Source organism: Clinocottus analis, unplaced genomic scaffold (genome assembly GCF_023055335.1).
Source record: "Clinocottus analis isolate CAN_PGR_092001 unplaced genomic scaffold, fCliAna1.0.p SCAF_10, whole genome shotgun sequence".
Taxonomy (NCBI): Eukaryota; Metazoa; Chordata; class Actinopteri; order Perciformes; family Cottidae; genus Clinocottus; species Clinocottus analis.
Window position 1 is genome coordinate 9,660,559 of NW_027175821.1, and position 15,562 is coordinate 9,676,120.

Consider the following 15,562-nt stretch of genomic DNA (forward strand, 5'->3'; position numbering starts at 1 on the left):
TCTCTTCCCTTCCTTTGTTCCTTCCTCGTGTTTTTCTTACTTCCCTCACATCTCAGATCACCTTCTTTACAATCACGAGAACTTATAAAGGTCAAATGATGAAATGCGGCTGTATTGAACATGATGCAGTGTTGTTTCCTTTCACCTATCGAGACCAAAACATCCCCATGGTATTGTTTATGTTTCAGGTGTAGCGCAACTCAACTCCCCGAAGTCTCTCTCAACACTGCCCCCTTCAGATCACTTTCTCTCACAGCGCTCAGAAAAAGAGATGCCACTGTTCTCCTACCTCTGCTTTACTTTGGACAGAACACAAGGAAGCCTGGGAGGACAAGAAGTCCTGTCCTGCATAACTTAGGATGCGTTTCAACTCATGCTCATATTATCATATTATCAATTTTACTCTGCGTGTATTTTGGTGTGGTGCTGTTATTGCATCTTGCCGTGCGTATGCACATGATGATTAATTGGAGGCCGGCCTGATCCATCCAATGTGTATTTCAGCAGTGGGGACAGAGGCATGGGGAAGATCAAAGTCATCCTGATAGATTGCTATCGCCACTCCCACCTGTTCCCTCTGGAATTTCCTCCTTTCCCAGCATGTGTGCATGCGCGTGCACGTCTGTTATGTCTATCAGACTGTTTGTGTTTCTGCATGTGTGCCTGAGTTTGCATCTGTTACCAGGTGGACCTGTGTGTGTGTTTGTGCATGTGTGTGTGTGTAGTCTGTTTCAACACGTCTACAACTTGCGGGAATCTCATAATCTGGAGCTGGAATATGTGCTCATGTCTGTGTCTGTCTAGCCCTGCTCCACCTCTCTCTCTTACTTCCTCTCTCTTTTTTCTTTCACTCCCTCTCTTTTCTCTCACTCTTTGACAGCTCTAATAAGTTCAGTAGATCAGGTTACACCCCTTAATACATGCCAACTTCTTCCTGTTTTTCTTTTCTCTCTCTCATTCTGTCTTCTCGCTTCTCTCTTTTGCCCGTTTAATGCCATGTCTCACCAACAGCCACTTTCTCACGAACATGAGGATATAGGCACACACATACACTAACAGGGAGTGAGACACTGGGCATGCACACACTGTCTCTGTAGGCCTCTCAGGTTGCTGACATTTTCCATTTTTGCGCATATAAAGTAATAATAATAATATTAGTGGGTGTGACAGAGCAAGGGTCCATTCACTGCCACTGCCAGCCTCCTATAAATATCCCCCTTCTTCGGGGGAATCGGAGAAGCAGCAGAGACCTTCAGTTTACACAGCTGAGGAACATGTGGACGAAGCCGTCTATTCTCTCTCTTCCCTCTTTTTCCTGCCTCTCCTTTCCCCTATCCCGACTCTTCATTTTCCTGTCATTTCACCACTTTTCTGCTACTGTGAGTCTGCAACATTTTTCTTCTTTCTTTCTATGTTCTGTCTTATCTCCTCTCACCTGCCTTCCTCCCAGATGATGACTTATCTCTTTATCTTACATGGCCTCCCACCTTTCGTCTCACCTTCAAATCTCTCTTTTTCTGTTTGTCTCTTCCGATATTATGGTGACACATTGGACAGCGTTCAGCAGGTTATTTTGGAAACTGCGGAGAGTGATGAGGTGAGGCTGATTGCAGGTGGAAGTCACCCTCCCTTTCATCATGTCTCTCTTTTTTCTTGTCTTATCACTTCACTTCCCTAACAATATATAACTATAGCTGTATAAAGACAGATATGTGGAAATTGTTCTGTGGTCAGTCTTTTATTAGGCTTTAGCTCCCTCTAGTGGAGTTTCGATGTCACCGGACAAAATGTATATTCCTTTCTTCGAAAGATGACGTCATTAAAAATTAAATCCGTGAACTCCTCCGGACGGAACTCGGCCGTGAACTCGTCCGGTTTCAGTTTCTTTAGAATTGCGAAATATGCTCAAATTTAAATCCGATACATCTGCAATGGATGGAGTCATAACGTACACTTGAGCACAAGCCATTCATAAAAAATAGACAGAGTAAAAAATGACAAATGATAAAAAAAATAATATATATTTTTTATTATTGTGCGTAAGTGAATAAAGTAGTCTTAATCTCACAGCTCACTCCTATAAATCATAATTTAGTAAATTAAATCAAACAAATAATTGAGCCGTCAGTCTGAGTTACTACCACGTGACCTGAGATACACCTGCTTATTCAGGAAGCGTCCGTTTCACTTAATTTCACTTTTCTATTTCTCAGTAAATGTGCCCTGTGTTTAACCAGCAGCTCGTTGCTCTCTTTTGAACTAAAACTTGGAAACACATTCCCGTCAATCAACATGTCCATTTTTATCGTTTCACATAAGCTACTTAAGTAAGTTGTACTCGTTGAACACCTGCATCGGTTTAGCTCAATGGTTACTTCTTACGCCACAGTTTCTACTCTGACAGTCCGCGGGCTGGGAGTTCAACTATGGGCGCTGTCCGATGTTTTTCTTTCTCTTCCTTTATACTTTTATCATGAAGCCCCACACCAACCAAATAGCAGAATATGCTGAATGATAATTCCCAAAACGATACAATAGATTGCGTTAGTCGTAGACTTTTTGAGCATTCACACATACGAAATAAAAAAGGTGACCGATAATGGCATTTTCCTTAGGATTCTTTTTAGTTTCTTTATTATTGTGCAGGACTGAATTCAATGATCTGAATGTCACTGCTCAATGAATCATCATTTAGTATAAAACAAATCAAAGCATAGCGCTGTCATCAGGTCTGATACATCACGTGATCTGCAAGGCGCAGAGGGAGCGTCTGTTTCACGTCTTTTCACTTTTCTTTTTCTCAGTAAATGTGCCTTGTTGCTTCCACAACAGTAACTCGTTGCTCTGTTTTGAACTGAACTTTGGAAACGCACTATCATAACATGTCCACCATTTTACTCAGGTGAGCTACTTATAGAAGTTATACTCGTCACTCCCTTGCATCGGTTTAGCTCAATGGTTACTTCCTACACAGACGTTTCCACTCATGAGTCCGCGGGCTGAGAGTTCAACTATGGGCGCTGTCCGATGTTTTTCTTTTTTTTTTCTTATACACTTCTTGCTGAGCTCTTTTTCTCAGGACTGCAAGCTAAAACCCTTATTAGCACAACCACAAGTGTTGTCTGGGAGGAATAACCTTTGGTTGAGTCATGATAGTATAGTTTAGGAACTAAACCCACACTACGAACTAACACGAGACTTTTGTGAGAATACTTTCCCATCGTTATATACTCAAACTCTGCCTTATAAATAACCAAATGAATACTTTAAAAGCAGATGTCCATGTCTGCTTAGGATTTCTCCACGAGAATAAACATTTTACTGCAGTTATTGTTATGAAGTGTTGGTCGAGGGCAGTGAGAGCAGACACTATTGTCCCGTAGACGTCGCTGTAAAACAGATCCACATTTTACAATTCAACTTGCTCTTGAATCTGGATACTATTACATACTTCGTTGAACCAATGAGAACAATAGTAATAATAATAATGATAATGTATACACGTTTGCAATAGCTAATAATATGAATATAAATTGGTAGAAATAGCATCGCGAAAGCTTTAGACTTTCCCGCATGTCGTATACAACATATACACGCTGTTTCGTTTTCCTCACTCTTTGGCCTCAGTAGTTGTTATACCAACATTGTCCAGTAGATGGCAAACTAAGACCACAGATTAAAATAAAACAAGAGCTCAAACACTAGATACTCTTATGTGGACAAAGTGACAACTGATGAGACTTAATTGAAATATCCTGATAGGTGCTTTACGATGTGTCAGTTAATGAGCTATAATGTGTTTCCCCCCGGTTTTCTTTTCGAGATATATATATATATATATATATATATATATATATATATATATATATATATATATATATATATATATATATATATATATATATATATATATGCCTGTGAGAGGCTTATCTTGAGAGCGCACCCCTTCAGGCCTTAATGTATTATCTTATTTACACCCATAAATTAATATAGCCTGCAGGGAGTATTTGTCACATCCAGCACCAGTAACACCTCATCCTCTCTCTAACCAAAACACCCCACAGTTAACTCATGTGTTGTCTGTATGCAAACGTATTGTGCGTGTTCATATTTTCACTTGGACTATGTCTTCCCAAATAACCCTGATGAATACTGTTGGATGAAATAAAGCATAAAGCCCCATAGATGTTGATGAGTGGAGTTGTTATTATGATGAAATACTTTGATTGGCAACTCAAATAATGCTCAAGGCGGGACCGTGAGAACCTCCATTATATCAACACTTGAGGTTAAGTAATTGGTTCTGTGTGATTGCAGGAGGTTTTTTTTCATGTTTTATAAGAACGACAGTTAAAAAAAAGTCACACAGAATACAACGTATCTTGGCTGAGAAGAACATATTCATAATCAACATCAACAATGAAAACCAACATATTTTATGTCAGTCTATTCATAGGATTATATAGATTTGTCAAATGCATAAGAAATATATTAGATACAGTGTAACATAATCAATATGTGTTAACGTTTGCTTGTTTTTGGTCTATATTATATTTGTATTTTCCTAAAAATGTCTCTGCACAGTGTATGTATTAAGAACTAAAGCGAATATGATTGAAATGTTGTTTACATTTTTTCTTAGACTACTTGGCCAAATTAAGTTCAGATTCTATCACGATTATGTAAAATATAGAAAACTATACTATACTAAGGACTTTACATTATTGAACACCCTGTTGCTGAGAGATCAGAGGACAGTGCCCAGTAGGTGGCGCCACACGATCACAAACGGCATGCAATGAGTCGCTTTGTGAACATTGTGAATCAAATAAGACGTAAGCCTGTATCTGCTCAACTGAACTTAAAAAAAAGAGAAGCGAAACACATGCGTCTTTACTTTTTAGGCGTGAAAAGAATACACGATGAGTCAAAAGTTTCCCATCACGAGTCCTCCACCACCGTCTCACTCTGTGACCCAACTTCAGAGGGCAGAGTAAAGGTCACGGTCAGCTCGCGGAGCAGTGGTTCAGAGAAAGTAATGGCTGTCTTTCTGTCGGACAATGGGGTGAGCAAGGCGATAGGGGCGGATGAGACCGGCTTAATGCTCCGTGTAATGCATGTTAATGTAACAGGCACCGAGGGACCGCCGGCCGGAGTGCTTTGGGATTATTTATCACAAAACATTTGTATTCTTCCGTCGGAGAACGGTTGATCCCGGATAGCTGCGCGCTAATCCTTCACTCCGTTAATTAAAAAGAAGAGGAAAGCAATGGAACTGGTGGTGGTGATTTTTTTTTCCTTTCCAGAAATGTAATCATTTCTGGAGAAGCTTAACCATCTGCTTGAGGTTAAGTCTGCAAGCAGATTGTGTTTTCTGCTTATTTAAACCTGAGGATTTGAGTTTTTTTTTTTTCCTGAAAAGGGGAGGGTGTTGCATTTCAGGGGCTGCTTATTTGAGAGACAGGTCGGGGACACTTTCTTGTTTCCATAAAGTACAAGTGATGTAACATGTTATTCCACAATGATCCCTTTAATAATGTGATAATATTCCAGGTTTATGCATAAGAAAATGAATGTGACCTTCATGTTCCTTTAAATCACAGACTGAACATATGACACATCAAACTACATCCACTCCCTTATTCCTGAAGTTATTCTTCTCATATCTGAATGCCAGAAACAACCACCATCTCCAAGTTAAGGTCTTCCCCGTTTGATGTTCTTCTTCAAGGAAAACAATTACAACATTATTAGACATGAACATCACTTGGTTTCCTCACAGAGGAGCAGTCATTAACACTGTTTTCGACAAAAGGACGTATAGTCCTCTGGTTTTGGGGCCAGTTTACCAGACAATGTAACGTCTAGTGAAAAAGAAAATGCTGCCTTAGGAAGTAGAAATGTTTTTCTTGTTCTTTCTCTCTCATCTTGCTCTCACACTTTCTTCTTCTTCTCCAGTAGCTAACAAGCTCAGCGTTGCCCGGGGGCCAAGGCTGTGTCGTCAGTCCCAAGAAGAGACTTTCAGATTTCAAGCCACCGTTTTACATTAGGATGCCACTCGTGTCTGTCAAGAGACGAACCCGAATACACAAAGGCATCCTTTAGTCTCTCTCTCTCTCTTCTCTCTCTCTCTCTCTCTCTCTCTCTCTCTCTCTCTCTCTCTCTCTCTCTCTCTCTCTCTCTCTCTCTCTCTCTCCCCCCCCCTCTTTCTCTCTCTCTGTCTCCCTCTGGTTCAGTGGTTGTCTAACTGACCAGGATTAACAGGGAAAAGATTAGATCTGAGCAAACATGTGCCGGACTCTTTAGAGAACCGAGTTGTCCTCTTTGTCCTACGAAAACTACACCGATCAGTGTAGTTTGATGTACTTTGATCTACTGAAGTCACTTATAGGATATACAATATATTCTAGTACTTGAACACATCACAGCATCACGCTCGCCCTTTTCTGTCATTTGAAACTGTAAACACATCACCTGTTCATATAATCCCAACTATAATACCTGATTAGAGACAAGTATGATTATGGCTTTATGACATTGCTTTCATGTTGATTGTGTTGATACATGTTCAAGCCTACTTAAGTGAATTAAAGTCGTGTAAAGCGCATTTCAACGAGTATCCACTTGTGATAGCCACTGTAATCAAGTTCAGCACTAAATGTATTTGCTTAAATATTGATTAAATTGAAAATCCGGACCCATCAAAGATTCGTGTGCGATTATTAATGAATGGGACTGTTTTTGCAGTGTTGGCCTTCATCTTCAAAGGGCTCTCGTTAATAAGTATCTAGGGGCCCACTGGCTGTGGCCACTGGCCCAGTTGAGGCACAGAGAATGAACACTTCGGCCAGTGTATTTGTTTTAGTTGTCTGCATTGCAAAATGTAAAATTTGAACCATGAAAGGAAAAGTTCACACTTTTCTGTTATTATAACGGGGGTTATCACGAATTAATTAAAAATAATGTTAGCTACCACAGCCAGGGGCATAAGCTGCGTGGTCACCAAGACAAATCCTTGTCCATCCTCGTCTGGTAAATGCAGCCTAGAAAACGACACCCACAACACTATTCGTCCCCTAATCCAAATCTGGCTCTGACGCCTGGTGTCAAATTTACGACTTCTCGTCTCTTTAGTGGGTCAGAGGAACAGACACGAGGATGCGAAAGGGTTAAACGTCTACAGTAATTAGAGTCGCACTTTGCGTCGGCGTCCTCCAATACGGAGCAGCGAGAAGCTACGTCCACCCCCTCCATCTCTCTCTCTCTCTCTCTCTCTCTCTCTCTCTCTCTCTCTCTCTCTCTCTCTCTCTCTCTCTCTCTCTCTCTCTCTCTCTCTCTCTCAATCCCACACAAACACACACACACGCCTCCCCACCAGCTCCTCGGAGTGTCTAATACACTGGAAAAATCAAAGCGCGAGCCTCTCCACACTACCAGTGTTGCGCGTGGAGCACAACACAGAGAGAGAGAGAGAGGTGATTTTACTCTCCTCTCCTCTCTCGTCCCCTCCTGTAAACTTATCCCATAGATGTTACAAACTTAGTTCTGAAGATATCTTTATTTTGTTAATTTGGAAAAGCGCTGCTTTTGTATGTACTTTTTTATTTTTGATTCTTAGCTGTAACCTAACATAGAAGGACTGTGTACGGCGAAAGATGTCTGGATGAGGTGATTTTACGCACGCCGCTGAAATGGATCACATACTCTCCAGAGGCAGCTGGGTGCCGGTGACTGGGCTGGTTGTATGTCTACTTCTGTGTGCGTGTGTTGTGGACTTGGTTCTTGCGCAAATTCGGTACTCCATTCCCGAGGAGCTGGAGCACGGAGCTTTTGTGGGCAACATCGCTGAAGACCTGGGCTTGGATGTGGCCAAGTTGTCAGCACGTCGCTTTCGAATAGTCTCCGGCGCAAAGAGGCAGTATTTAGAAGTGAACTTGGAGAATGGCATTCTCTTCGTCAACGAAAAGATGGACAGAGAAGAGCTGTGTGAACGAAGCCCGAGCTGTTTTTTACACCTACAAGTGGTTATTGAAAACCCACTAGAACTGTACAGAGTGGAAGTGGAGATTTTAGATGTGAATGACAACTCCCCCAGTTTCCCATGGAGCGAGTTTAATCTTGACATCACGGAGTCGGCGGCGCCCGGCTCCTGCTTCCCGTTAGAGAGCGCGCAGGACCAGGACGTGGGCACCAACTCTCTGCGCTCTTACCAGCTAAGCGCAAACGAGCACTTTGTACTGAATATCCAGACGCGCAATGATGGAAGCAAGTTCGCTGAGCTGGTGCTGGACACCCCGCTGGACCGGGAACAGCAGAAAAGGCACGAAATGGTTCTGACTGCCTTTGACGGGGGGTCACCGGAACGCTCTGGTACAGCACTGATAACGATCACAGTGCTAGACGCCAACGATAACGTGCCCGTATTTGACCGCTCAGTTTACCGGGCGAGTCTGGTGGAGAACGCACCGAGGGGGACGCTGGTGCTGAAGCTGAACGCCACGGACCTGGACGAGGGCTCCAATGGAGAGGTGACCTACGCTTTTAGCGGGCACGCACCCCTCAAGGTGCGCGAGCTGTTCAGCGTGGATCCGTACACGGGGGAAATCCGAGTGAAGGGCATTGTGGACTATGAGAAATCCAATGTATATGAGCTGTATGTGCAAGCAAAAGACAGGGGACCCTCGGCTGTGGCTGTGCACAGTAAAGTGCTGGTAGACATCCAGGATGTGAATGACAACGCGCCCGAAGTCATCCTCACATCAGTGTCCACTCCTGTCCAGGAAGACGCGCCACCGGGCACGGTGATAGCTGTCATCAGTGTTATGGACCGGGACTCGGGAGAGAATGGAAACGTTGATTGCCAAATTCCAAGCAACGTTCCCTTTCAGCTGCATTCATCTTTTAAAAACTATTATACTCTGGTAACGAGCGAGTTTCTGGACCGGGAAGCGGTGTCCGAGTACAACATCACCTTAACAGCCCGAGACTTGGGCTCTCCTTCGCTATCCACCAGGAAAACCATCCTCGTCCAAGTGTCTGACATTAATGACAACCCCCCGCGGTTCTCTCAACCTTCATACACAGTATATGTGACCGAGAATAATGCCCCGGGCGCCTCCATTTGCTCTGTAACTGCATTCGACCCCGATTCAAACCAGAACGCCTATCTGTCTTATTCTATTCTCGAGGGTCAGATTCAGGGCATGCCCGTGTCCACTTATGTCTCAATCAACTCTGACAACGGGAACATCTACGCACTGCGTTCTTTTGATTATGAGCAACTTAGAAACTTTCAGATCCTGGTACAGGCGCAGGACGCTGGTTTCCCCCCTCTCGCCAATAATATCACAGTCAACGTCTTTGTCTTGGACCAGAACGACAATGCACCTGCTATCGTGTCCCCGCTTCCCAAAAACGGCACCGTGGCCACAGAGGTGGTTCCGCGGTTAGTAGACGCTGGGTATCTGGTTACCAAAATAACGGCGCTCGACGCGGACGCAGGGCAAAACTCACGGCTGTCCTATCAGGTGTTGCAGGCGACGGACCCGGGACTGTTCAGCGTGGCTCTGTACACGGGCGAAATCAGGACTATTCGCCGGCTCCTGGAAAAAGATGCAACAAGGCAAAGACTGGTGATATTAGTCAAGGACAACGGGCAGCCGCCGCTCTCTGCCACGGTCTCCATTGTCCTCACAGTGGTCGACAGCGCGCCCGAGTCCCTGTCAGATTTCGGAGACCTCACGCTCAGCCCACAGCCCCCCTCAAACCTCGCTCTCTACTTAATCGTGTCACTGAGCACAATATCTTTAATATTCCTTGTGGCTATAATTGTGCTCGCTGCAGTCAAGTGCTACAAGGACAGGGAGACCCACAGCGGGTACAACCTCCCCCCGTTCGCCTGCTGCTGTTGTGGGGGGTTTCAGCCCGATCCGCCTCCGGAGGTCTTCAAAAAATCCAACCTCAACCTGCAGATTTCCTCCGCAGCCAAAGTGCCCACGAACTGTATGGAGGTGAACGGAAACAGCAGTCTCGCCCAGTCATATTGTTATAAAGTGTGCCTGACTCCCGAGTCTGCCAAAAGTGACTTCATGTTTCTTAAGCCGTGCAGCCCCGGCAGCACGCCGAGGAACAACGAGGCGAAAAGCGCAGAAAACTCGTGGAACGCGCAAAGCCGGAGCGCATCTGTGAACAATGGAGCAACTACTCCAAACGAGGTACAGTGAAAACAGACGCAAGAGCTTATGTTATTCATATAAACACATCTGGTTCACTCACTGTCACAACCAAAAGCCATGTCAGTTTTCTATCTGATAACATGTGACATTCGCTCATGAAGGTCAAATCACAGGGACAGACGTAAACTATGTAAGCAAAAACCGAGCAAAGCCATGCTTTTCTTGTCTCCTCTCTCTTCTTAATAAGTGTATTACACAGCATATTGTCTCGACTGTTTTTATAATCACGACAATAATGCATCCCAAGTGTGCAGCCTATGGTAATGTTTTGCACCCGGGAAACGATATGAGACGGCGTGAGATTAATTGACATGGTAATGAAGGTGTAAAGCCCCATCTAAAGGCGCGTATTCTGTGCACACACCGTGTCTTATCTGTTTGGAAGGAAGTGAGATATCAATTACTGTGTGAGAGGAAGAGGAGATGTAGTTCAAGTTGACTCCTCTTCAGTCTTCACCACACGTTTTTGCAAATGTGGAAAAATACTTTAATAATCATTTATTAACTTATTTATAATAGTTTGTGACCTCGGATATTAATCCATCACCCAGTGAACATACACTTTTCACCCATTGAGGGAACACACACCTGCTTCCAGCACATCCACCTGAGTCTGGACAAAAAGTCAAGGTTACACCGGACAAGGTGAATGGCAGTTATTGGAATGCATCTGTCTTGGGTTCAGACAATTCTTTCTCGACCAGCGGGTTTGCGGCACGCCTTCGTGTCCTCAAACTAACAATGTAGGACAGATAACCTCACTAACTATGCCTCAAGGGCACAAGCACGGCTATTATACTACACACAATGTGGCATTGCCCTATTCGCAAGGGGGGCTGTCCATTATTGATGAAAAATGGCAAATGGACGGTTCTGGGGAGACAGGGGAGGACATCGAGAGAGGAGGGGGCAAGGAAAAGGAGAGGGGGGGGGGGGGGGGGTGCAAGGACATGGCTGGACTGAGACGTGGGGTGCCTGTAGATCGGCCCCGATGTTGTCCTCTGAGAGAGAGAGAGAGAGAGAGAGAGAGAGAGAGAGAGAGAGAGAGAGAGAGAGAGAGAGAGAGAGAGAGAGAGAGAGAGATTCATATTTGTCGAGCAAGGTGAGAGAAATGAGGGGGAGACGAGGAGAAAAGGGGATTTTACAGAGGCAGGACGTCTCGTGTTTTCTAATCTAAAAGACGGGTCAGCAGACCAATATATGTACTGCTCATCGTCACCTCCCTATTTTCATCAAAACGCAGAGGGACAAAGCCTCCGAGCCATGATACCAGTCTCCATCAGGCGAACTGAGAAATGTCAGTTCGGTCACTGGCACATGCACCTCTGGCCACAAGAGGGATTTCGAGGTCACGGTGATTGTTCTGCCTGCAGCTATATGCTCCTTCGGGAGAAAGTGTCCTTCCTGTCGTTAATTGGTTCCCTTAATTCGCCCGGTGTGCGCCTCAGCGTGCGCATGCATCGGTGTGAGTTTGTCTGTGACACATTAAATCTTAAAGACAAATCGCAATTAAACTATTTGAGCAGTACAAAAAAGAAAGTACACAGGCCAGCTTAGATTGATGGATTGGAGGTGAAACGAGAGATTAAACAAACATTCAAGCGTGTAAGACACGCAGGTCAGGTGCGTGCACGCGTGCACGTGCGTCGGTGTGTGCATACGCGCGTGTTGAGTGAGCTCTCAGGGTTATGCTGTTGCACATACAGCTGCGAGGACCGCAAACTTTTCAAGGCTTTCTACGAGACTTTTAATTAAAAACCTTGCTCGAGGAGCATCAGGCAAATATTAATGTAAAAATGATGCATAAAATCCACAAAACAATGACGTGTGTAATTTTCTTAATTTCCTCCCTGGCACGGTTTCCTTTGAAGATTAAAATCATGTTTCGTTTCATCCCGGTGGGGTTCTAATTGGTTTTGTGCGTTGTTGGCGGGGAGTGTATTTTGAATACCGATTCTAATAATACGCTTACGTCGCATTTGCCGTGTTAACAACTTTAACAGAATTAATAAAGCGTAGAATCAACACTATGAAACTCAGACCGGGAATAAATATCTCTCGGGTGCTCTCATTCACCTCTCACGCTGCGCCACATACGATACAAGCGAAACTAAGTGACAATCGTAGCTGAAGGCGCCATCCCCTCCGCTCTTACACATCCTGTTACACCAAACATCCACAGGGCGGCAGCCGCGGTCCATGTGACGTGAGGCTTGTCTCCATTTCAGGACAGGCACAAAGATAGACTGCTCCTCATGTCAATTATCGCTGACCTCTACTGATCCAAGAGGATAGGATGAACAGGCGTCGTTTGTTATCAAGCTCGGTTTGATTGAGATGTACTTTGAAGAGAGACATTTCTCAAAATAGACCTGGACAGTGACATTGCACTATAATGTGCCTTCACATGGGGATGTCACAATTAGAAATGTGTTGTTGTTAGAAACTAGAAATTAAATGTGGCATGTTGTTTTTCCTGCAGCTGAAGCAGCCAAATACAGACTGGACTCTCACGAAAAATCAGAACTCCTCCATTAAAAGGTACCACTTTTTATCTTTGATATCTGACCTCTGCACTCAACCAAACCAACTGTAGGAAAGCATACAATGCTATAAGCGAAAGATCACTTGTGTTAAAATGGATGCAGACATTGAATTTACATACAAGTAAAGTATGTTGTCATTACAGACTGGTATCTTGTTTGCAGTTATAATTCCATCAACATGGATGGCACCCTCATGCGTAAGGCCATGCATGCTGACCCAGAAAACTATGTCACATCCATGGCGCCGGGCCAATACTGGACCTGGGGTACTAGAGGGGTGAAAGGTAAGAGAGGCCAAACACAGTGGACCACGAAGAGCTTTCATCAAAACGTTACATATGCATTCAGCCAAGTTCATGGAATGCCGTTCTGTTTTCATTTGTTCCCTATAACTGGTTTGTTGATACCATCTTAATTCATCATTACTTTTGATACTCATCAATATGGCTCCATTTATTTTTGTTGCCGTCGTCATCGTTTATTGTCCTGACTGCAAAGCTTTGAACTTCGTTTTAGAGAAGTGCTATATGAGAATGAAAATATCACTACAGTCCTAAGTCCATATTGAATATAGTATATTGAATATTGCTTCTCCTCTCCTCGTCTATGTCACACTACAGACTATAAGATGTCTCCTTCGACCAGTGGGATCCCCTCTCGCCCCTGGACCCCACGGTGCACACCTCCTCCACAACAGCAGCAGCCATCGATCCCACCCCACCCTCACATCCCACCCCATCCCCACGCCCACCCCCACATCCCACCCCACCCTCACCCACACCCACACCCACACCCTCACCCACACCCACCACCTGATTACCACCACAATGTGTACATCCCTGGCACACCATCAGGCTTTTGCACCCTGAGGCCCACTGTGCAGCGAAGCGAGCTGGACGTCCACAATTCCTTCTCCACCTTTGGAAAGAGGCGACGTCTTCAGATGTCACCCCAGGGGGAGGCTGCAATTATAAATAATGACCTGTACAATGATTGACTTTTCAATGACTGTCTGAATGGATTATTAAAATGACATATAACCTGATATGAAAACAGAGGCAGAGAACATTCAGTGCATAGATTAATGGACATATGATTTACAAGTTGGAGGAAAAAAACGCAAGATAAATATTGAATGAATAATCCATTTTGGCGAAAATGCTTGAGGGAAATGAAATCTGATGGATATTTATATGACATGCCACAGCAACATGATCAATGTATGCCTATTATCATTATTATTATTATTTAGACAATCAAACTGGAGCAGCAATTACATCCAAAATGTTTTGAAAAAGCATTAGTGGACAATACTTTTGCACACCCTCATGAATTTATATTTTTGGTTTTATGAAAAAAAAGTGTTTTCTTTTTGTATATGTTAGTTTGCTGAGCTTGTGTGAATATTACAAAGTATAATAATGTATATGCAAGCTGCAACATGATGCAGACAATTGTAAAGAAGGGGGATTTCCCCCACACATGTACTGTATACATTTATGAAAATAAAGTATTTTTTTCACAAGGTCTGTGTCATGGCTCCTAGACATGCATGATGTGTAATTAATTAACCCAATCCATGCTACTGATTTACTCACACACTCAAACACAGATTTGGTCGATATGCATGCATAAAGCATTTAGATGTACGTTTCCCATATGTATGTTTAATTAGCTTGAGTCAATTATTTTTGGAGTGGATAAAGTTCCACATCTACTCTTAAAATGGTGGAAAGCTTTCCGCCATGGTAAGCTGTTTTCCACAGTGAGGAATAAACATAGTAAAATGCTAACATATGCTAATTGGAGTTCTTGCATTTCCATTTGCCTGCGGAGAATATGTGGGGTTCATTAACTGAACAAACAGAACCTCCTCTCTCGAAATATCACTTTAATTAAGACCACGAACACGAATACAAGCATCCGGGGAGGGGGGGCTCAGCTCCAAATGCCATATACCTGGATGTGAGCTAGAGGGCCTGTGACTTTTCTCTCTGTGCCCTTTTACATCTTACTTCTCAGGGAATTAGGTCCTACTATCAACAGATGAGAGGTGGCCACCGGCCAGAAATGAGTAGGGTAATTAGGTCGTTGTATGGCTCAGGCTGAAAATAATTCAGTTAATAAGGAAACGGGTGTCCGTAGAGAGCAGGGATGGGAGCAGGCTAACCTTCCCTGCGGTAAGGCGAGCCATAGGGATGGCTGAAGGGGCAGCCGTATTTAGGTCAGCTTGGCTTGATTTCAGATGAGCGAGGAATAAAGCTATGTTCCTAAAATAGAAGTGTTGGATATTTATTTGTTCTATTTGCTACAAGAAAAGTTTAAAAGTAAAAATATGTTTAATTTATTTAGAATCATTAAATAAAAGACATCCAGAGACACTGAATTTAAGAATACGTCTAGAATGAAATGTTAAAATGTCAGTGTCTTTTAAACATGGATGTTGTAGGGGAATTGTTGTATTGTGAGTTGTGAAATAATGGTGAAACAATAGGGCCGGGCAACTCCTATCCCTATTGAACTCCTAACCATGTTGGTCATTTGCATTGGGAGCTGTCCTTGACCATGGTGCTGAAATTGTTTTGACCAGTGGTTCTTTCCAAGCCAACTGCAGTTTCCTTAGTCGTCCACCAGAGGGGGCGTAAGCATCTACCCAATAAATACTGCAGAAAGTTGTGGAGGTGGATGAAGTATTCAGATCCATTTTAAAAAAACCAACAACCTTTGCATAAAAAATAGTAAACAGTGAAGTAAAGTTAAATTATTAAATTAAATGCACAT

At 43.6% G+C, this 15,562-nt stretch overlaps 1 protein-coding gene across 2 annotated transcripts; it reads left to right on the forward strand.

The window, feature by feature from the left end:
- The first annotated feature begins 7,429 nt into the window (after nucleotides 1-7,429).
- Nucleotides 7,430-14,282, forward strand: si:ch73-233f7.1 (uncharacterized protein LOC100537710 homolog). Of its 2 annotated transcripts, XM_068585663.1 has the most exons (4): nucleotides 7,430-10,214; nucleotides 12,718-12,776; nucleotides 12,944-13,065; nucleotides 13,402-14,282. In XM_068585663.1, the coding sequence occupies exons 1-4, from the start codon at nucleotides 7,692-7,694 to the stop codon at nucleotides 13,776-13,778; spliced, it is 3,081 nt and encodes a 1,026-aa protein (XP_068441764.1). In that variant the 5' UTR covers nucleotides 7,430-7,691; the 3' UTR covers nucleotides 13,779-14,282. The 2 variants fall into 2 exon arrangements, with proteins under 2 accessions (XP_068441764.1, XP_068441772.1); XM_068585671.1 differs by lacking the exon at nucleotides 13,402-14,282 and having other exon boundaries at nucleotides 12,925-12,968.
- Nucleotides 14,283-15,562: the final 1,280 nt, after the last annotated feature.